A 23,170-nucleotide genomic window follows, 5' to 3' on the forward strand; every position below is an offset into this window, starting at 1 on the left:
TGTTGTTTTTTTCATGCTTCTGCTGCTCTTTTCCTTTATTTTAAGTTTCTGATTTAACTATGTAGGTTACATAAATGTCAAATTAACCACTGTTGGAACAGAGAATGTTCACATGGGACATTAGCTACTTGTCTAACTCTTACTGACTGGCAATAATAAGGGACAACCCAGTTACAGTACATGTGTGGAAGCCTCAGTGGCATTGGCTTTTAAGTGCCACACAATTAAATATCAAACTAACTTCCCTCAATCACGTGAGGCAAAAACACTTGTTCCTGCCATACACTGACCAAAAAAAATTAAACGTGTAGCCTAATCTATTTAGGAAGCATTTGTATGATAATATGATAATAAGCTACTGCATAATTAAGTGTTTTCAAAAAAAAAATAAAAGTTTAGCAATCTGATGCTGTTCCTTGCTAATCAGCAAAGTCTTGTCATTTTGTGGCCCGTCTTCACCGCTGCCTCCAGCGCTTTTCATAACAAAGTCACACCCGTGCATACATTACCCCATACTCGGAATACTTCGAGTCGCCTTTAATGCAAATGACAACAAAATCTTTCATTTCAAAAAGTGTCAAGTCTATGTTTAATCATCTAACACACAGTGCTATCCGCTGCTGGACAAGCTGCCAAGAGACCATAAACGACAAATTACTCTTGGCTAGGTTGTAAGAGTTTCAGCCAGTTTACATTAATACCCATTTGTTTCTATAACCATAAACCTGTTTGCCAAAGCTTTCCAGTTCTGACTGCAAGTCCTATTCAGCACAAACTGAAAATAGACAAACCATTAATACAGGCCGAATCGATCCTGGGTATCATCATAGCCTCTTGGGGGATACGATCACAGACATTCCAAGTTATAAGTAGCAAGTGTTGGGTCTTGCTTTTTGCTTTTTTTTTTCATGCCAAACACAAACCGAAAGCTGGACATGATGGACCGTAATCCCTTAAATCCTTCCAGCCCCACCCTTAACGGTAAATCCTACTGAGGTGTTGTGCTGGGTGGGGGACACAGACGCAGTTGCACCTTGCCGAGGCCAGCTCTGTCCCATTGTCCTCTTATCAGCTTTATCAAGGAGGAGTGACTGTTGATGAAAGACCTCGGCTACATCGAGAACTGATGGCATATTGACCCAGCGGCAGCTTAGCACTATAGGAAGGCAGATCCCAGGGCCTGATACAAAATCCCTCTGTCACATGAAGGGGAAAGCAGAATAAAAAAACTAAGAGGAAAGAGAGAAGACTCACAGAGGCTGTTTACTGTGAAGGACAGAACAAAAGGACTGCACTCAGTGTCTGTTTTAATAAAAGTGTGTTTACAACTAACTCGAACTAATGAGCAGAGGGAGCAGGACTCCAGACTGTTCGCCTCAACTTCATTAAGGCCTTTAAGTCGCCCAGATTAAATTTATGCTGATTGGTCTTTCCCAGAAAATTTCCCAGAAACACTGGAACACGGAGCTTTTTTACAAGTTGAAATACTTAATTTGTGCATAGACTAAATTTTACGGTATGCCAGAGGTACAAGGCTTTTAAAGTTGTAAGCTTGTGTACGCACATTCGGTTTTACAGAATGGTTTGTTTCCACAGTCAGGCCTAAATTGCAACTTGACTCCCACAAGTAATACAGCATGGCCTGTAACAAATCTGCTAAATATGCAGTGGGAAGCAGGGATGGATGGTGAAAAATATACTCTTTTTTATTTTGTCTCGTGTTTTGAGTCTCCAGTGGGAATATTCCCATGTTACATACAAAACCCATGGGAATGACAAAAGCACATGACATGGTGACACTGTATTTGGCAGCGTGCTAGCCCCCCTCCTCATCTTTTCATATTTGCCTGCCACCTGAGGAGATACAGGCACAGCCCTGTCAATCCCGACACTGACACCGAGCCCAGAAAGACCTTCTCTAATTCCGTCTGCGCTATAAGAAATTCCAGCACGGAGAGCAGGCGAAGAGCGGGAGCGAGAACAAGGACAGAGACAGAGGGATAGAGGGATGCGACATGTATGCTATCTGACATGTTCTACCGTTAATCACCACGTATTCTTTCACTACAAGGCAAAGACTGACACTTCACCTGGAAATGATTCATATCTCTCCTGTACAGATGATCAGAAACACTGGTTTGCAAACCGAATTCGCATTTATGTTTGGCAAAGATGAATTATTAACATGAAATTACATTTAAATACACACCCATCATTTGTTGTTAAGATTGAATAATTATGACTGTCCTAAGCCTGTCATATAAAACACTTAAATAATTCATGGCTGTAAAACCTGTCACTAGACCAGCAGTGCTTACAAACCAGTGCTGTAAAGGCAGGAGTCTGAGTTATGCCGTAAACAACCATTTATCTGTTAAAAAAACTGTGCTGATTTTACATCTTTCACTAAAAAAAAAAGGAAAGATAGACAACGAATATCTAAACACCTTAAAAGAGTTATAAATCATTAACTGTCATGATTAGCCAATATATAGTGTATACAGTCAGAAAGTGTATTTGGTGTGAGTCAGGATGCTGAAACAAGGTGAAAATCATTGCTTAAAAATATATATATATATAAATAAATATACAAATAAATTACATCCAAGTGTACAGACAGCAGTCAGCTCTGGAAAATTAAATAAGAAAGATGAGATGCAAAGTTTCTCCAGATATGCTAGGAAGGGGGAAAAACCCTGAAGCAATTCATCTTTCAAATCTTCTACAAAATACAAAAAAGTAAAAAACAAAAAAACAAAACAAAAAAATAATAATAATAAAAAAAAAACAACTTGCAGCCATTTATGGCTATGGCAGTAACCCATTTAATTCAATTATAAAATGCATTAAAAAGATATTACAGCCAGGGCGGAGTGTAATGAAGCATGTTTACTCGGGGATAGTGTTTATAATGAACAGTTGTAGAGCTTAGCCCTTTAGTTAGAACAGGACATGTGAACAAATACAGAAAAACGAGTTATCTCAAACAAGATAGAGCGGTAGAAAATATCTCCCTTTTAATTTCATTCAGAGTAAAAAGCAACATTTGCTCAATGGTTATGAACGTCTATTCATAAACATTGGGATTTCTAAACTTTCACAAAGTACCCTGACGTTTTGATGTTGTACATTCTAAATGTTCTACATCCTGATTGAAATATAAGCCTCTGACTAAAATATCATCCTCGTATATAAAGATAGTGTCGCTTTCACTCGGATAACTTTAAACAGTGTGTGTGATACAGTGATGGAAGATCTTACCTTCAGTGCACTGTAGTGCAGCCAAAGAGAACATCAGGCAAAGAAGGCTTGGGAGACTCCACACTGAGCGGGTCATTGTGCTCGGCTTGGGCGCTCGCCTCGTGCTTGCTAGAAAGTCGCCGGAGTCACAACAGCGTGTGAGAATTCCCCCCAAAGACGCTCATCTTCAGGGTCTGCACCTGACAGGCATAACAATGAAGAAAAAACATTTCAGGGCTTCTAAGAACACACAGCTAGACACAAACACACACACACCTCTATCATTTTTATGTCATGCTAAATTAAAATAATATTTACAAAACCTGAAAAAGAAAAAAAAAGGTGGAAACCCCTCTAATATGTGTTAAGGTAGAGATGCACCTTCACCAGCAAATCAAACACATTCCTCTTCCCTCTATCTATCCATCCATACCATCCCACATGCCTGCATGCAGTCTTGCCACCGTTCACAGGTAAAAGGTAATAAGATCTAAGACGTGTTTGGCGAAACCGACTCGTAAGAGTTAAACCCAGACTGCTCAGTATTGTATCCTTCTTTTCTTAACTGTTTTCGTCTGCATGTTTATGGCACCTCCTGCGTGCCTCGGTGCTCACCCCTCACATGGGAGCCCAGTCACTCCAGTAACAAGTCACTTAGGAGCCCATTAAAAGCCTGTGTACACCCCTCACACACTCTAGAGCATGTACCTCTGCATAGACGACTGGAATTATTTATTCACACTGGCGGACAAAAAAGACACCCTCCTGTGTTTAGTCGTGATATATATATAGACAACAATGACTATAGTTTCCTTCAGGCCTATCAGCGTCGACTTGAACAGGATATTCCACAGTATACTAAAAGACACTGAAAGCACTGAACAGTTGTGCAGCAGGTTGCCAGCAAAGAAAATAAATATATCACCCAGGAGGGCTGATCCCATAAACAGGCAGATGGGTGTTGGGGTAAATCGACGACAACAGCCCGCTACTTTCATATCTTTGTGTCATGCTGAGAGTGGTTAACATGCTGATCAGTCTGAGACACCGAAGGCACACACTAAGGCGGTCTGTCTGACTCCCCGCTCTTCTCATTAAACACACTCAAGTCTCTCTTCTCAGCTGGAGGCCTTATCTTGCTAAGCTGTGGTGAAGACCGCCGATCAACACCTGTTAAGTGCTTCACACAATCGGTGGTGATCGAACCCCAGCCGGAGCGTCACGGGGAGTCCTGCTGTTGCCATTTGCATACGTTTTGTCGTATCGCACCAAATCACACCGCGTTCGTGTATAGCGCTTATTGTGCTTTGAAGCTCGACGCTGGGGCATTCTTATACAAATTTTCCAATGAGAATTTATGTGTCTGATACAAAATGACAGCTTGCACCATGTTGTGTTGACTACGTATGAAACTAACGTAAACAGATGTTTAAATGCTTTGAAAGATGGAAAGCCAGAGGGGCACCAACCCAGAGGCTGTAGACAGCTGTGCACACCATGCAGCTGTGCTTTTAAAAAAAGAAGGAAAAAAAAGACATTTAAAAAGAGGAGGGAATTTCAAAAGACCATGTGTTGCTCCTGTACACAAGAGTGGAACGAAGGGCGGTATTAAAATTGAAGCTGAAAGGACAGTTTGAAATGCTAATGCTTAAATGGGGAAACAAGGCAAAGATGTGAAAGAATGTCGCATTCTTTTGACCAATACCTCCTTGTTGTATCTTTCAGGCAAGCATGGGCCACCAGAGAATAAAGAAGGGGGCGGGCCGTTCAGGGCAATGAGGCCTGCCATAATGGATTGGAGACATGAGTGTAAGGAGGGGCATGGGGCGAAGGTGGGAGATGTTACAATACAAGATTGACAGCTTGCAAGTCTTGCTTGACCTCTGAATTAACTTCCAAGCTTTCAATAAGCTTAAAGAATGAGTCATGATGCTGATTGTCCAACAAAATGACAAGTCTATTAAAAAATATGGCAGATCTTAAGAAATAAAGGTAGATTAATGATGCACAGCATAATCTTTAATCTGAAGAAGTTAAATATTTGCCATACGTAACAGAGCATTGTCCTCTTCATTAAAGCTAAACGTGGGGGCAGCAGAAGTGGGTTTTTTTTCTCTGGTGGTGAGGGTCAGTGATCAGATGACATTAGTGTCCCACTGAGCCAGATATCGGAGAGGAAAATCAATCAATGACCCCGCACAGGCCAGCTGATGTAGCTCAACACAGGGTGCTATGGCTATCACTCTGTCTGACCGCTGCTGCACCGGAGACGCTCAATTAGCAAAAAATAGATAGGGTGAACTTTAAAACATAAATAGATACCATGCATCTGAAGAAATAAGAAAATGTCTGCTATTTACTTGGACATTGTTTGTGTATCTCAAATCATACCAAAAAATACAACTGCTTGAATCGAACAGACTAATTCATATATATATATATATATATATATATATATATATATATATATATATATATATATATATATATATATATTTTACTGCCCAGTTCATTGATCGAATGCAGCAATTCCTGCTGGTTGAAATGTAATGGGACAGAATAAAACCCTTAACGTCCTGATGGATGTCAACCATTAAGTCATCTGCAGTATATAATAAAAGTGTGTGAGGGCTGTTTTTTAAACTGGTGTTTCTCTGTGTTTGCAGTTCGGAGCATATTGGTATTGGACCATAACTTACATAGCTACAAAAATGACACGAATGACTTGTTCCTTTTCACAAAACCGAAATGCACACATTAAGTAGAACAATTAAGCTGTTTTTTTTTAACTCTGAGTAATTCTACTTTCCGGGTACTACATCATTGAATAAAGTGAATATTCTGTGTTCTTAAGAATACAGTGTAAGATCAGCTAAAATGTCTAGGAGACCTTCCTTATTTTGATAAACCTTTCTATTTTTGAGATAGAAATGTCATGCAAAGTCTAATAATCACCTGAGTAACTCAGGGGGAATCCTATTAAAACGCCTATGTACCCGTACCTGTTTCTCTCTGGGGATTATCACGGACGTGATATGGGAAGGTAACTAAGTTTTAACGCTGCCTTGACATATTGTTAGCAGTAATTTTGATGTTTTAGTGGACGAGAAGTGGATTATCTCCAAATGAAATTTGGAAATGTCATTTCCATTAACTGATAGCGTCACATTCCTCCTTTCAGGTTGCAGACGATAAGGAGGTTCCTGCCACAGCCATTTAACGGTGGCTTTACTGAGCACTTCTCGGCTATGGCGTTAATGGGCTGACATTAATACGGCTAGATAAATAAGAAGGATCGAGGGGAAAAAAATTCAGAGGACCACCATTATATAGGTATCTGGTGCTGATAGCGCCTGTCAATCGGCATAAAAGGAGTCCTTGACGCTCTATATTTCTCCTTCAGTTGGAGCTGATAGCCAGGAATATATATTTACACAGGAAGTGACTTCCTTCCTTTGTATCGTTTTTGTAACACAATCAAAGAGCAAGCAAAACTCAAGACGCCTGAAGACGTCATAAAAAATATCATAAATCTGCACCTTTCCAATGCTCTTCAACTCAATTTCCACAAAATACACCAATGTTGAATTTTGTCACAAGCAATGAAAGGACTGACGCTGTCAAAACAACACAACGGTTGGAAATGTGTGTGTGTGTGTGTGTGTGTGTGTGTGTGTGTGTGTCCTCAGACTCCCGTCGTTTGGTGTTCATCTGTCCTGATACGTTTGTGCTACCCTTCCAGTGTCACGCTTCACTGCCCGCCCTCTTTACACGTTTATTTTGTCCCGTTCTTCCTCAGACACTGAGCTAAAAAGTTCTTTCAATTATTCATACACATAACTGTCTGAATGCACCAACACTCTCTCTCACACACACACACACACACACACACACACACACACACACACACACCTGGCTGTGCTCATGTGTGCTAAACACATACAAGGTACACATATTAACTGAGCGATATACGTGTACTTTAAAATGAATTGCTCCATTGGGCAGACATGTAATGCTTCTCTCAATGCCACAGACAAGCAGCTGGATGAGAGAAAAGCCTTCTCTGTCCCTCTATTAAGCATCAGATCATCAATTATTCACACATCATCGTAAGGCATTATTCAACAGCATGATTAATTTTTTAAGACAGCAGGAGGCAACACAAAACATAAAAAAGTGGAGCTTTTACAATGTGTTGAAGAGATGACATTTTGGTCAGAGGTGAGGAAAAAAAAGAAGGAAAAAAATAAAAGGGTAAAAAACAAGAAGGCTGTTGGCTGTTTAGGGAAACAGTGAATGATGTGTAAACCCCAGACAGGACATTAAAGTAGTAAGTGATATCCGTAGTGCAAATCCTCGACACCCTGTGCTGAATGCAGATTTTTCGGCTGAGATTTTTTTTTTTTCCACCATGTGAACAAAGAAGCGGTGATGTCTTGCTATGAGATGGAGAGCAAGCAATAGACAGCAAATCATTTGAAAATCTGCAGACAAAGACGGAGGGTGTAGTGTGCTCCCTGAGAGAAATCAGTTGTCAGGTCTAAATCTCTCCTGACAACACAACCAGCAGTTAATGCCGTTTGCTAAATCTGACCGTATCGTATTGACCTTTTTCAAAGGCTCCTGCAAAACTCAGAGCCCATTAACTCCCGGGTTCAAACTCAGGCCTGCTTCTGTATGCTAAGGAAACACAGCTACCGAAATGGTCCGATGGGTCTAAAACGCTGGTAAATTAAAGTTAACATTGTTGTTACTAAGAAGTCGAACCAGTGCATGAACGTGTCAGGAAACGAGTGCTCGGTAGTTCTGGATGTTAACAGGGAGATGGATATGTTAAAAACTCAGATGGGCTTGTTGTTGGGGGTCGGGGGGTCAGAGAGGGGGGTTGGTTTCTTTCACCACAGACCACACATCCTGTACTGTTTATCATCACAATGATGCCTAACAATGACGTGAAAACCTCAGGCTTCCAACCGACAGGAAAAAATGTGCAATTCATACGGCAACAATTCGATATTTTTGTGGAAACTGAATCTCCTACAACACGAACCGGTTCTATCTGATTTAGTGTCCTTCAATCAATATGTGTATGATGCAGACAAGGACTAGAAAAAAATGTAAAAACCAGTTAAATGAAATTAGATTATTTACATATCAGACTCTTGTCAGTTTATTCTATAATCCTCAAATTTCTCTGTTATCAAGGTTTCGCCGATGTGTCGTCAAGTCAATAAGCTTTTATTGTCATTTCAACCATATATAGCGGACACAGTGAAATGAATCAACGCTTCTCCAGGACCAGGGCACTGCTTAAAAAAAGGTGTATAGTGCAGGTTGTGCTGTATTGTGCAGGCTTGCAAACAATTTCCAGTGCTGTGATAAAATACTCATTCGATGATAATTTACCCAAATAAATATTTTTATACAAATATTTCAGATAAATTAACATTTTACTAATTAGAATTATATCGATAATAGATTCAGTGCGTAAGAAGAAAAGGTGAAGAGAGGAAAAAAAATCTGTAAACATTTTGGAATCTCACAATTTAAAACAAATAAAAAAATTAAGTCAAATGAAATTTTGCTTAATTCATCACACCATATCAGCTAGTCCTACTCCACCGCTTAATGTGAATGTGAGACTTTCAAGCTCTGTTATAGTTGTTTGTGTTGTAACAAACGTCTCGCGCTGGAATAAATATTAGTGCTTTTGCTATAGAGCGATTCTGACCACTTTAAATATCATTCACCCTCTCGTGTCCTAAAAATCCTAAATCCTTCTTCATGTCTTCTGGCTGCTGTGCTTCCCGTGTACCTACTCTCTCTCTCTTTCTCTCTCTCTCTCTCTCTCTCTCTCTCTCTCTCTCTCTCTCTCTCTCTCTCTCTCTCTCACACACACACACACACACACACACACATTAAAGGTAGAAAACTAACCTCAGTAGTAGCATTCTCATTGCTGGTATGGATCTTATATTTTGTACCTTTTCAGATAGCTTTATCCTGGGAACCGGAATACAGTGTAGTTTCACATATCAAATAGTTTTACAGCAAAAGAATTAACTCTGAAGCTTTAAGGTTGTATTATGCACATTTTGAGGTGCTACAGACACAGAAGGTGTATGCTTCGGCACACTAACCCAGCAACAAAGGATGGTACAGTTGTTCTGAGATTGTTTATAATTCACCACAGCTGAATGGTGGCCACTTGTGTAGTTTTCTTTAAATGAAATCCAGTCTCATCACTCGCAGACACAAATTCTTTCACCTTCGAGGAACGATTATACGTGCTGAGGCATGAGCGGGTCTTAACTGTGCTCCAAGGCTCTAAACTCAGTCTTTAGGCAACAATGCCACGCAGAGAGCTTTTAAGACTGAGACTTCAGTACAGCTAAAGAAAGTGGGTTAGAGGAGCAGGCAGTGAGATAGCCTACTCAGACTTTCAGAGGAGATCCAGTTTCATTGTGTATGGTGATCTCTCTCTCCGAGGTCTTTAGGATGGGGACGGGGGAGCAGAAGCCGGAGCAGCATTTCTCCCTGGATCGTTAGCTTCATTAACATGTGTTAACCAACGCTGCCATCGGTGTAATTGAGATGCAAACGGTCCCACGCTGGATTTGTGCATGAGCTGACCCAGCCTAGATTTGCTGCTAACTGTTAGAGAGAAGGGATGGCAATTCATCGCTTCACAGCATGCAATCTTCCGAAATACTACACTGCGCTGCTGCTTCTTTGTAGGCTAAAAATACAACTTCACAAGAAGTACGTCACAAACCGAAGCCATGAAATGAGGCAGAAGAATAAAAGAAAAAAAAGGTTCCCTCCAATATAATATAATATAATATAATATAATATGCAGTTTGTAATTCTATCACTTGATTAGTTTTGATTTAAAAACAATTTCCCTAAATGCAACTGATATCATTCAGATGTCACTGTAGTTCAGTAACGTTTATTACTCTGCAGATTCTGTTACACAATCGCCACACAAGTAACATGCGTTACTCCTTGACATCTGTTAATATAAAAAAGCTGAGAAATCTGACTGCTTTGAGAAATGGAGTCGCACAAGTGACCTGCATTCCAGGGTAATGACCTCCATTCAACAGCCCATCAGTCTAGCCAGGAATTAAAGCAGGAGGGCTGCTGAGGATTCGCTCAGAATGGAAATGGATTCCGCTCGCAACACTAACATCCTTTACCACAACAAGTGGGCCGCAGACACAATAATCACTCATCACACCCTTCGCATTTCTCTTCAATCTGCCTCTTGGAGTGACTCTGGCTGTATAATCATGACATTTTTATTTCGATTTTTTTTTTAATTCAATGCAATTAAGCAAAGAGTATCATGAACACGCAGGGGATGAACCTATCAGTGTCTGAATATTCAAAATTCAGGTAATATTTTTATGCCTCGAGCTACATTTAGATCCATGAGCTGTTCCTGTTAAAATGCTGTGAATTCTACAAGCATATACAAATGGATGACAGATGAAGAGGGACGAAAACAACAACAATTAAAAAAAAATAAATCTCCTTGTCTCTGACAGATTCTACATGTCAAAAAAATGGATTCAAATCCATATTCCTTCAGATAGTGTTTTGATGATGTTGCTGTCTAATATGTGGCTCCAAATTCTCACACACATGTTCAGCTGGGTTGAGATCGGGTCACTGTGAAGTCCTTAGCATATTACGTACATCATTTTCATGCCAATGATCCGTTCAGTTTGCTCTCATATCATGTAGATGGGGGGAAATATTCTTCTGGAAAGAAACCACTGCCATCAGGATATAAAAAAATAATAATAATACAAAAAAAAATAAAATAATAACAACGCTTCTTTATGGTCAGAATAACTTCTTGATGATTTGCAGTGACGTTTTCCTGTAAAGGAACAAATGAACCAAATTGATGCCAAATTCCCAAGAAGAACAAAAAAAAAATAGTCCAAAAATAGTCAACATCCAAATAAACTAACCAAAGAATTTCATAATCAGTTTGCTGGACTGTGTTATGAAGCATCACTTGATTTAGACTAAAAACACATTTGAATGAAAAGGTGGAGCACGTCATGACAGAGGCAACATTACCAACATATCTGGAGTAGAGCCACTCTTTCCACTACACATTACAACTGGCTTCACGAAAATGTTTATTAAAGTTGTTTTTTTTTTTTACATGTGTGCAATATATATTTTTTAAATCATTTGTTTGAGAGAATGTGAGAAAAAGTGAAGTGTCCCTGGTTGAATCACAGCTTTATCCAGCAGCTATATTTATTGTCATAAATTTACAATAGAAGTCAATAATGACAAAAGGTCAGTAGTGTATCAGTACTGGGTCGACTCGACTATGGCGGTCTTATTGATGATTGTATAAAAGTGACTTTTTCTGTGAAGCATGTGCCTGAATGGAGGTATATGGTCAGAGGAGTAGCTATAACTTTTGGAATCAGCATTGTGTTCTTGACAAACACTACGCTGTTTAATTCTCTCAGCATATTTAATGTATATTTTGAATGGCTATTGTGTGTGAACTCTACGAGTCCCGCTTTCGGTTCACGTCTGCGGTGTTCCCAAAAAGAATTGATTCACTGAAAGAAAATTAAAAGTCATCTACAAAACTTGGGAGTCAGTTCCATGCGCTGAAAATCTTTCACCTCAGGCACATGGCGAGCAAAAAAAAAATATTAGCATTAGCGTGCTACAGTTAGCCCAAGACTCAGCAAATATTTATTCTTACTTTATTTTGGATTTGTCTTGTCTGAACGGTAAAAAGCAGGGCTTAAAATGCAGAAAAGACAGACAGTTAAAAGTGTGTGGAACTGAAAGGGAAATGTTCAGAATAACATCATCTTAAGTTAGTCTGTGTGTTATTTGGTTGTAATAAGCTCTTGATAATATTCAAGCTGTTTCAGATTATCTAATAAATCTCAGTAATGATGTACTGCAGTTAGTGAGCTGTTATTTAATTAGGCCCAGGTAACAGTTCTGTAGTAGTATTAGTTGAATTAAATTAAGTGGATTTTAAAATAATCACATTATCAATGAATTAATAATAATTTAAAAAAAAAACTCTGGATTAATCAATTATCCAAATAGATCCAATTATCCAAATAAGTGTTATTTGAAGCTCTACTGCATGTGTAGATAAATTACTGATGCGGGTTATTCCTAAAAGTTTTTCTTAGATAATGAAGTGTATAGTTATTCCAGTTTTGTGTAATTATGACAGAACTGTGTGTTGTGGCATTTAGAAGGAGGGAATGCCTACTTCTTTGTTTGTCCAAAGCTAAAATCTAAGGCATACATGAATGTTACTGAGGACAAGAAGCCATTTTGGAGCAGCAGAATGCATTAAGCTCTGGCAATACAAGATTATCCAATTCTAAGACTAATATGGGTTTAGCTAAGGTAATTGCTTAGATGGAGCCATCTCAAGAAAAAGAAAAAGAAAAAAAAACGACACCACTCGGTAGCATGTCCGATTGTAAAAACAAACATTCAACATCATCTTATAAAAACACAGACGAGAAGAATCCCAGGTTGACTGTATTTCCTGGGCACAATGTCAAATTTTATTAGGTTCTGTAAATAATTATAACGTACATGCCACCATACACGTGCAGTTTGGGTACAAAGCCGTGTTTCTCTCAGATGCTATCGAGCGTGTTTCCATCTCTCCCTTAATTGCACTAAAGTAACCAGACACACAACCAAGGGACCTCGGGAGCTGGGAGAAACATTCCAGAGAGATCTTATCATGGCGCAACAGAAAAAAGACAGACGGAAATGCGGCTAAGTGGCTCGGCTCAGAGACCGGACTACGTTGGGCAGCCCGAGGGTCTGCTGAGCTCGGATTTGGAGCTGTCTCCTGCCAACGCAGGCCAGGCTCACTGCTTAATCAGCTCCGGGTAATGACTGATGAAAACATCATCAGAAACTGGCACTCAGACGCAATGAGCAAAAAAACATGTCTGGCACATGGCATTGAGGATGATTTAGGTATAGTATGAACTGTGCAAAAAAAATAAAACTTAAATGAAATAAATGAGCACTTGCTTATAAATGAACGAGTGTGTTTCTAATGTAATGACAGTTTCTAGCAACTGACTAAAATAAGTGACGTATTCCTCTGAAACTTTCCTTTACGTGTTTTCAGACGAATATTTTAAAAACTGAATTTTCAGCTTTTGCACATGCACATAATGTTTCATGAGGATGATGTCAGAGAATATAAATATATACATATAATATATAGAAAATATATTTTAAAGAAAAATAGACACCAGCACAGCAAAAAAAAAAAAAATTATTTTTTTTGTCAACATAAGGATTTTATCTTTGTACTAGAAAATGATATATTTATTATGACAAAAAAATTGTTATAAGCAAAAGGTGGTAAAACAAAGCACAATTGCACTGCCACTACAACTATACCACTGAAATCATGTGAATAAAACATATAAGAATGTTTTAAGAATTTTGAAAATTCTTAAAATAGATTTTATGAGTGAATGTACGGCAATTCTTTGTCTCACTTTATCGAATAAAAGGGAAATTTAAAGGGAACCTTTACACAGTCAAAATCGTATGGTAGTCAATTGTCCGGGCCACTAATCAAATATTCAGAGCACTAGACTGTTTAAGTCAAACATTATCCAGACTTCCTGTGTTTCAGGTTGGCTTCATGGCTCTGTCTGCACTTTACACAGCAGGTCATCCCCCAGTTGAACCTACAAATTTGGAGAAGCCCTTGATTCTCATGTCCCACAAATCACTAGTGTAGTTTTTGCCACTGTAGTAAAAATCTGCACTTTCTATGAAATTAAAAAAAGCTTTTACTCTTGAAAGATATGAATAAAGCAGATTTACTTTATATATCACGAGAAGACTTTAAGGAAACATATTGAGGTCCTTTGGTAGCACAACATGGTTCAAAATTCAATGACAAATATCCATTAGACATGTTGAGAAACACAAAACACCCCAAGTCAGAAGGCTTAAAGGATTTCAGGACGTACCGGCGCTGAATACTGATGGGAAGTCTGAGAGGACGCGATCCCCTTCATCTTTGTCTGGACCGCTGCTGACTGTCAGACGCTCTCAAGAGAAACATCACCATGACCAAAGAAAGCTCGTCTGGAGTAATTTAACTTCTCCCAGAATGATTAGAGAAGAAATAAACCTTTTGAAACTTTGATTGAACAATATAAAGGACTAATTGATAGACCAAGCACATCAATAAAAACAGAGGGATCCATTCAAAAGTTTTGATCAATCTCTGAAATGGTTTTTATGTTTGTTTGTTTTTTTAAGTTCTGTTGTGACACAATAATCTACCCTTACTTCGTCTTGCTTTTTAATTCCGATTTCAAAGCATGTAGAGATTTCAATCATGGCATTTGACTAAAATTAAAATGATTAAAAATTCATGTAAAAGTAAAAGAGATCATTTCTGCATGGTTTCTGCTTCGTGACAAATCCGGGGTTAAAAATAGCTCGGAGCACTTTCAGGTGGAGTAAGAAGTTTGTCACCCAAAGAAACAGCAGATGGTTTTAGCTAACTCGATTACATTTGGCACCAAGGGCAGGAGAATGTGATTGCTTTTTAAAGCCTTTGATTTGGTTTCTATATACATTTTACGTGTTACATTTTTAGTTTGTGTCACCTCAACTGTACACGTGCACCAATTAAGGAGAGCATCTTGGATAAGAAATGCACCAAGTTCTTGTAGTCGCCCGGTACAAGCTGTGAAATAGCCTGGCTGCCGAGATGGCTTTTCATCTCCTGCCATCATGGTCGGTAAGGTTAATCGCACCTCTCACTTATTGGACCTCTTAAGTTACATGCAGGGGGGGCAGCATGCGACTTGGAGTCGATGACGGCCGTGTAAGGTCTATTCTTACTACGCTTGTGCTTGTCAGTTTATGATTAATCCCATACTTGGCAGTAGATGTTCCAGTCCATCTCAAATGGGAGCAGGTTTCACGTCAGGGGTGGCAGGCTGAATTAAACGGCTCTATTTGGAATACCGCTCTGTCTTCTACAACCTAGTGCTTTCCTCTTAGAAATGCCTACGAGTGGCCAGGGTGCTTGGTGCCCTGCCCGGATCGTTCTGCCAGAAGGGCAGGATCTCTTGCCAAGAGAACAACAGCAGGTGCAGAAATGGCAGTTGTCCGGTTTGTGATCACTTGCACTGTGGTCAAGATGAGAATCCTAGCCCGGGCCATTCATTGCAAGCCCTTTATAGCCTTGCACTAGACAATGCAGCTTGCCTGAGCCAGCTTACCCACATGTCTGTGCTTATAAATCAGCCTCACTGAGAAAAATCATGTAAATATAAATCTTGGCCTTGCTACAATATGAGCAATAAATATTAGACGTGGTTTCTCCGCAGAATGGCGTCAAACGCGGAGGTTAAGCCTGACAGGACGTGCAACATGCGGAACACGTCCTTATCAGAAAGATCAGCACTCTGCTGAGGAGTAATGACTCTTCTTTTGACACAATTAGCCGAGAGTGACGTAGAGTTATTTGCTGGAATTAAATTCTTCTATCGTGTGTAAAGTGCAATTGCTCTGCCTGACCTGATCATTAGAAATGTCCCTATGATGTTTGTACAAACTCCTTATTATCTAATCAGAAAGGAACATGCAATTATTGTGTCATGAAAGTTAACACTAGATTTGTTCTTGGCCTTTCAGAAAGAGGCGTGCTCATGCTGGTTCTCTAAGATCAGTGTCTGATGCTGATGCGTACGCAATAAAAACATTTACTGTTTGCTTTGCTGAGGTTTGCCCCTAGGCCCGCGAGAAAGAATGTTTCAGAAACCCAAACTTGCTCATAATAAAATTACACAAAAGGTAATAGCAGCTACTGTAGTTATCAACACCTGGCCATCTTGGTGAGAGGTGAATGAAAGTAAACAGAAGGCTCCGTTGTTGGCACAGGTGTCCTGTCCCTGCAGAGTGAAGTGTCTTATGGGTCGGTAAGATCAACAACACGACTATTAGGGCTGACCGTTGCTGCTCTGTTAACTGCGTTTTAGCGCTGTCCCCGGGCTGTCCAGGATTACCACAAAAGCCCTTCTAAAAAAAAATCTCCCACCACAGCTAAAAAGTCAACTTAAAAGGCTAATAAAATGATATATTATATTAACACAGTTGTAGAAAAGGTTACACTTCCTACAGAAATTCATCCCACAAATAGCTTTTTTTTTAAAAATAATTTGTGAAATCTACCGCTTTTATTTTATTATTTATTACTAAAGCAAATTCTAGATTTGAGATATTCAAACGTTAAAAAAAATAAGCACAACAAATTATTTATACCACTGCAAAATTTAAAAGCAAAGTAAAAAAAAAAGGGGGAAATATAGACAACATTGTACTTGTTTAGTAAAAACAGAAACAATACATGCACGTGTTGATATCAAGTTTGATCTGCAATCTGAATTATAGGAGAATCTAAATCTATAAACAAAGGAAATTAAAATTACTTCACAAGCAGAATCTTCTAGACTTTAAGGACAGTGCTACTGTAATTCAACCTGTACGTTTCAGAAATACTAATTACCCAAACACTCACAGACTGCATTCGGGAAACATAGCACATGAAGAGGAGCAGAGCTTCAAAGAACATGCTATGTTTGCTAGTAGTGCTGGATGTATAATGAAATAATTAAAAATGAAGCAGAGTCTCTTCTACATGCCTTGAATATGTATAATGGACTCTCTGCTGCAGTGGGATGAAACCGTTAGAGAGAGCTTAACATGTATTTCTTATATTAAGCTTTCCAATTATTTCTATTGAAATAAACCATTCTGCATATTAAACATCCGTTCTTTTTCTAAACCGTTGATCCTACACAGGGTCTCACAACTTGGGGTACAAGGCACACAACACCATATATATATATACACACAGTATATATATAGACTAAAAGCTAAAACTAAGTGAACATTGAACTATATATAAAAGTTATTTATAAAATTCACATTACAGTTAAGCTGTCAAGGAAATAAAGCCAAACATGTAGAGGTTATCACTATACTGATCTGTAAAGGCTCAGAACTGGCTTTACTATGCAGTCAGAATAAAAGCTAAAACTAAGTGAATTTTAGCGTGTTGAACTATTTCATTAAAAAATAAAGGCTCAGCTTCACACTGAAAGAGCTCTGGATCCACAGTATAGCTAGCACCACTGAAAAAACTGAAAACTTAAACCTCACAGAAGATACAGCATGCTCGTCTTTCTTTCATTCCTTCATTATACCATGCAAACGCATCATATAAGCTGCTCATCAAAATTGAAAAGAATGCAAGCTTCAAGTATGCCTTATTAGCGTTGAAATTAAAGTACTCCGATGAAGCGGCAAACACTCACATCCTGAGCACTTCCACAAATGTGAATGCCTACACAGAACACTTTTTGCATGCAGGATGATTTACATTTTCATTTAGTAATCACAGGAACTTAAGGTTTAATAAAGACTTGCTAAAATTTGTCTAAACCCTTTACTAATATTGGTGTTGCTTCCAAGAATGCAAGGCCCGTGCCCAATGCGCAGCTCAGACCTTTTCCCACAGCTTGGATTACTCATTTGCAGGAGCCTTATCTACCGAGAGCATGAGCTTTCGGATAAACGGAGGATTAAGCAATGCTGTATGGCAAGGTGAATTTAACTGGACAGGGTCTCCATCAGCAGCGCTAATCAAAATAGTTCAAGACAAGTGCTAAAGGAACCAAGCAGGAGGATCAGCCATTGCAGTCATAATGAACAGTCACGGCAGCCACTGACGAAAAGTCTTTTTGTGCAAAGCCAGTTTAAAATGAAACCAGCTCTTGATGAAGGGTGCCAAGCAAAAATTTTTACCAATTACAAGCTGCTATTTTCTATTCTCTCAGAACTTTTCCGATAAAAATTTATAGACCCGCTAGCAATAATACAAAACTTCAAAAGCTGTATGGAGCCTACATTTTCTTTCCATTCTATCCTACTTTTTTCTCACACCTGTCAAGGACAGCTTTGCGGGGGGAAATTACGCTGCAGCCCATCTCACCTCACCATCCTGAAATAACAGGTCTGTCTCGTTGAAAATGGGGCTTTTAAGTGTGGATGCGATGCGCTGTGGTGAAAGCCGGTAGAGACACAGCCCCTTCTCCCTGGCAGCTGTCTGCAAATTCTCACTGCCACCCCAGCCTCCCTCTCCCTCTCTCCCTCCTTCATTCTCGTTCTCTCCCTCCCTTTCCATCCTACACCCCCCTACACCCCCCTTCTCTCTCTCTCTCTCTCTCTCTCTCTCTCTCTCTCTCTCTCTCTCTCTCTCTCTCTCTCTCTCTCTCTCTCTCCACCTGTGCTGTTGTAGTCTGGCCACCACAGCCAGTGTTTACTTCAACGTCTTGCTTCTCTTCCATGACAGAAGAATTGATTTTTTTCCCCTTGCTTTCTAATTTTGCTTAGAAACGACGAGACAGAAAGTTGTCATGATGTCACTGCAAATTCACAGAAGGGAACGTCATTGTGTATTTCATTTGCATTTAAATAAAAATCAGCACCGAGTCGGAAGATTAATGCGTTTAATCTCTGACTTAAAACCAAAAAAGAAATGATATACAGTATGCACAATGATCCCAACATAAATGTGGAAAAAATACAATAATAATAATAATAATAATAATAATAATAATAATAATAATAATAATAATAGAAATAAATTAGATTCACATTTATATTTGTGATACATAAATACTGTACGTATTATAAACTTTATATATATATTTAAGGTTTTTTCCCCCAGCTGACTGTAACACAGACACACACTGTTCTTTGATTTTATATCTGTTCTCATCTGTACTGCTCCTCAAGCTAATTAAAGCAGCAGGGCATGAGCCTCTGTTTCTCTTCTGTTTGGGAAGCCACTAGATGAGCTGGCAAGATGGGAAATGCTTTGAAGAAAAAAATATATTAAAAAAAATAGCATAAAGGCCGCTGCCAGGTCCTGAGTGTTCAAACTTAAAATGAGTGATTAGCAATCATAAAAATAAACCCTGCTGTAAAAAAGCCAGCAAAGGCCCCAGTCTGAAGCATGTCCCATAAAATACAATATTTGTACCTTGTTTATTTTCTTTAAAACCATAAGTAGTCTTTAGCACAGCATGGATTTGAAACGCTGTGCAAACACATGGCTGAGTAAAACTGGGGGACGAAACGGTCTGATCTGAGATTATTACATTGCGCCGTGCGTGGCTCAGCTGTAAGGAAACGGCATTGATTATGTATAATCACTTTTTCTCCACTTCTGCGTATAGGCTATTCCCTTTCCTGCTTGATCACTTGCGCCCTCTCTTTACTTGAGCAGTGAAAGGCCAGGGTTACGAGAGAGTCGGGTGAAGCACCACTCATACACATATTTCATTTCACATGGTACGACTTTCACTCGCTACTACGCTAACATGTGTGTATATTAAAGGAGAAATTGAGCTCATGGTCATGAAATCAGCAGCATACACCAATTACAGCTTTTTTGGACTGCCAATGCAAATGTTAGACAGAACAACATTTTCACTTTTTGTGAGTAAACCCACATCCTTACTGTCAACCAAAACAATATTTCTCCTCTTTATGTATCTATATGCTTTTCTTTGTTAGATTGTAGCCGAATATTCGCTTTCAGTGTGCACTAAAAGCTGTGGCTCTGAAGCATATAGGTATTATTGCACTGTGTTTTTTTTTATGTTTCCACCTATGCATTTGCAGAGAGGAGAAAAAACACTCCATGCCCTCGACAGATAACAATATAGTATTACAGGAAAGCACAGTGTCAATAATCACATCCAACAACTTCACTGATCCCCTCCAATGTAAATGCTAGTGAAACAATGATGCGAAAAGTGGCAACAGGCCTTTTAGAAAAAGAAAAACAGCAATTTCTCAGTAGCAGATGGTCACAATGATGCAGTTATTAGATTCTGGATCACTGCGTCAGAACAAAATACCCAAACATTCAAAACACAGAGCAGAAAACCTTTCGTTAAAATGGCAGGTCATTTTCTAACAAATTATAACATTGTTGTTGCATGCTGAAAGCCATATTTACACAAACGCCAAACCGAACGCGTGTGTGTTAAATGTTGTCTGACGACTGTTTATGCAGCTCATAAATTATTTTGCTTGCCTTGACAACGTGTGCAGAACTTACTGATAGTTCAAAGGAAAAGGAGAACGCCCGTGAGAGTTTTCCTCTGAAGCGAACAGGATGGGACAGTGTTTTCACACAGAAACACAAAGAAAGGGAGAAAGTGGAGCGCACGCCTCCTAACCCACCCGCTCCACAGGGCCCGCTAAAACTAAAGGGCACAGGACTGGAGCGTCTCCTATTGAAACGCACAGGAGCCACTTTGAAATGCTAATGTTACGGCTTCAAACAGGCCGCATTCACACGTGCATGAATTGAAAACATTTTTGGGAGGCCAGACCATGGCTCTAAAATGCCAAGTGGTGTGAAATACAAGCGGCACGAAACATTACGTTTTTAAAAAATATATATCCGCCACCGATGGCACGGGGTGACACTTAAGTGTACAGCAAATACAAACATATTGCTATGACGCAAGACATTTCCAAGTCTATTACCAATTAATAATCATGCCTGGGTTGACAATAAGCTTATTTGTCTAATTGGCTTTTGCAGAAGATGAAATGTGGACCGTTTTACTCCGGCTCTCTTCCTTTTACGTAGGTTCACTAAAAGCAAATAACTACATTTACCTGCAGCAAAAAAAAAAAAAAAAAATTAAATGAAAAGAATGAAAAACTTTTGGCCCCCTGTTAGCCACAGTGCTGAGTGAGAGACAGACACAGACATGTTCACTCAGTATGCTGTCTAGACTACAGAGAATGAATTTGGGCTTGAAGTCATGCCATGTATCGAACCCCGAAGGTCAACATTGCCAACTTTTAATGCATTTCACTGATAGTGCATGGTGTAGTGTGTCCTTGTGTGTGTGTGTGTGTGTGTGTGTGTGTGTGTGTGTGTGTGTGTGTGTGTGTGTGTGTGTGTGAACTCTATAATGCAGTGAAACAAGTTGGTCATAATAATCAATGTATTAAAAAAACAGTTAAATCTTTAATTTCGTATGAATATCTGCTTTGATTTAATACTGAACACGTTTCTATATTTAAATGTTACTTGTATTATGTTGCTAGTGTTTGTAACCAACTTGATTTGTTCCGGTTTATAGTTTAAAACCTTTTTATTTAAAAAACGTCTTTAGATTAAATTAATTCAGAGTTTCATTTCATTTTATAAATAAATAAGTAAATAACTCCAAACGTGTGTGTGTGTGTGTTTGTTTTTTATACCGAATCTGCACCAGGGCAAAACACCACGTAACGAATAAGCAGCAGATTTACATAAATAAACGTAAATATAATTTAAAAACCAACGGCTCCAGAAGGTCCACGCGCACGCGCCGCACGCGCTAATAGTTTCCATTCATCCTCTCGTTATAGCGCGAGACGGAATAAATCCATCCACATCTGCTTGTGTTTTCATTAGACGTTTCTCAATTAGCCACGAAACTACCCCTTTTAAATACCCCCAAACACAGCCGGGATTAGGGTTAGAAAAATGTAAACATGAACTCTGTTATTATTATTATTATTATTATTATTATTATTACTATTATTATTAGTTATATTTTAAACTAGAAACATTTACACCGATTAGTTTGTGCTGTGTGACCCAAACTTCTAAACTGTGTGTGTGTGAGAGAGAGAGAGAGAGAGAGTGTGTGTGTGTGTGTGTGAGTGTATGTAAATAAAACAGCGCTCGCGCGTTCACTTGGACTGAAAAGTTTGCGCTCGTGCCGAACTCGGAGACGCCAGAAAAAAGCGGTGTAACACACGGCGTTAAAGACCCAAAACACGTAGAGACTCTTACCTGCGGGTGAGTTTCAGAAGCGTGTGTCGGAGCGGACAGGGGAGGCTTTCAGTAGGAGCTTCTCCGGTAAGAAGAAACGCGAGGATGCGGCGCATTGCTCAGATAAGAGTACCGTGAGACCCGCGCGCACGCGAGCGCTCTCCGACTCGTCCGTGTAAAGACGCCGGAGTCGCTTCTGACTTGTCGCTCTTCTGAAAGTCTGGAGAAAGATGCGGACAAGTGGGGGGCGGGAGGGCGGGTTGGGGCAGCACCGGTAACCTGTCCTCTACTGCAACTGTGGTTAAACACACGCAGTAAAAGAATAAGACCGTGTGTGTGTGTGTGTGTGTGTGTGTGTGGGGATAAGTGTATTAAAAAAACAATAAAACAAACAAAAACCAAGGCAAAGCCCGGCGTGTGGAGTGAACCGGCTCCTCCGTGATGTGCGTCAGTCACAACGGCTTTTATTCGCAGTGAATTCCTGCCGTTCGGCTGCCGTCGCGGTTAGAGCTGCTTTCCGAAAAGGTGAGGAAGGCAGAGCTCGCGCGCGCGCACGCACGCACTTACACACACGCACACACACATATACACGCACACTCATTCACACGCGCACAGAGTGGGGTGCGCGCCGGATGCTGCGCGAGACAGGCAAGTTGGAACGAAAACCTGAAGTGGATTTACAGACCGGACGGAACAGGATTTTTTTTTTCAGTCGATTTCTCTAAGGGCCAAAAAGTACAAAAGCAACACAAACAGAGCCGGAGTGAGAGTTTGCTGTTTTTAGCAAAAATAAAAAATAAAAAAATCTATGTGTCTTTAAGGCAAAACAGATTATCCACACCACTTTTGGCGTAGATTTTCCTCTCCATTTGACCCACTAATATGGCTCTTCATGCTAACATGGTGGATGTGTGTCTGGAGGAGAAGGGGGTGTTGTTTGGGGGACTCGATCGCTCTCACAGTAGGCAGTGTACTCTATTCAGCCAACGACCGCAG

At 39.6% G+C, this 23,170-nt stretch overlaps 1 protein-coding gene across 26 annotated transcripts in view; it reads right to left on the reverse strand.

Annotated features, from left to right (window-relative positions):
• Positions 1–22,818, reverse strand: part of adgrl2a (adhesion G protein-coupled receptor L2a) — a 90,042-nt gene extending 67,224 nt beyond the window's left edge. For 10 of the 26 annotated variants that reach the window (XM_047810320.1, XM_047810324.1, XM_047810319.1 and 7 more), the window contains exons 1-2: positions 22,196–22,817; positions 3,262–3,440 (exon numbers count right to left, since the gene is read on the reverse strand). In XM_047810320.1, the coding sequence (XP_047666276.1) occupies positions 3,262–3,337 (76 nt within the window). In that variant the 5' untranslated portion in view covers positions 3,338–3,440; positions 22,196–22,817. Of the gene's footprint in view, positions 1–3,261; positions 3,441–22,195 lie in introns of all 26 variants that reach the window. The other 16 variants (XM_047810321.1, XM_047810338.1, XM_047810339.1 and 13 more) reach the window with 3 other exon arrangements.
• Positions 22,819–23,170: the final 352 nt, after the last annotated feature.

The sequence above is a fragment of the Tachysurus fulvidraco genome, chromosome 2, assembly GCF_022655615.1.
Source record: "Tachysurus fulvidraco isolate hzauxx_2018 chromosome 2, HZAU_PFXX_2.0, whole genome shotgun sequence".
In the NCBI taxonomy this organism is placed as follows: Eukaryota; Metazoa; Chordata; class Actinopteri; order Siluriformes; family Bagridae; genus Tachysurus; species Tachysurus fulvidraco.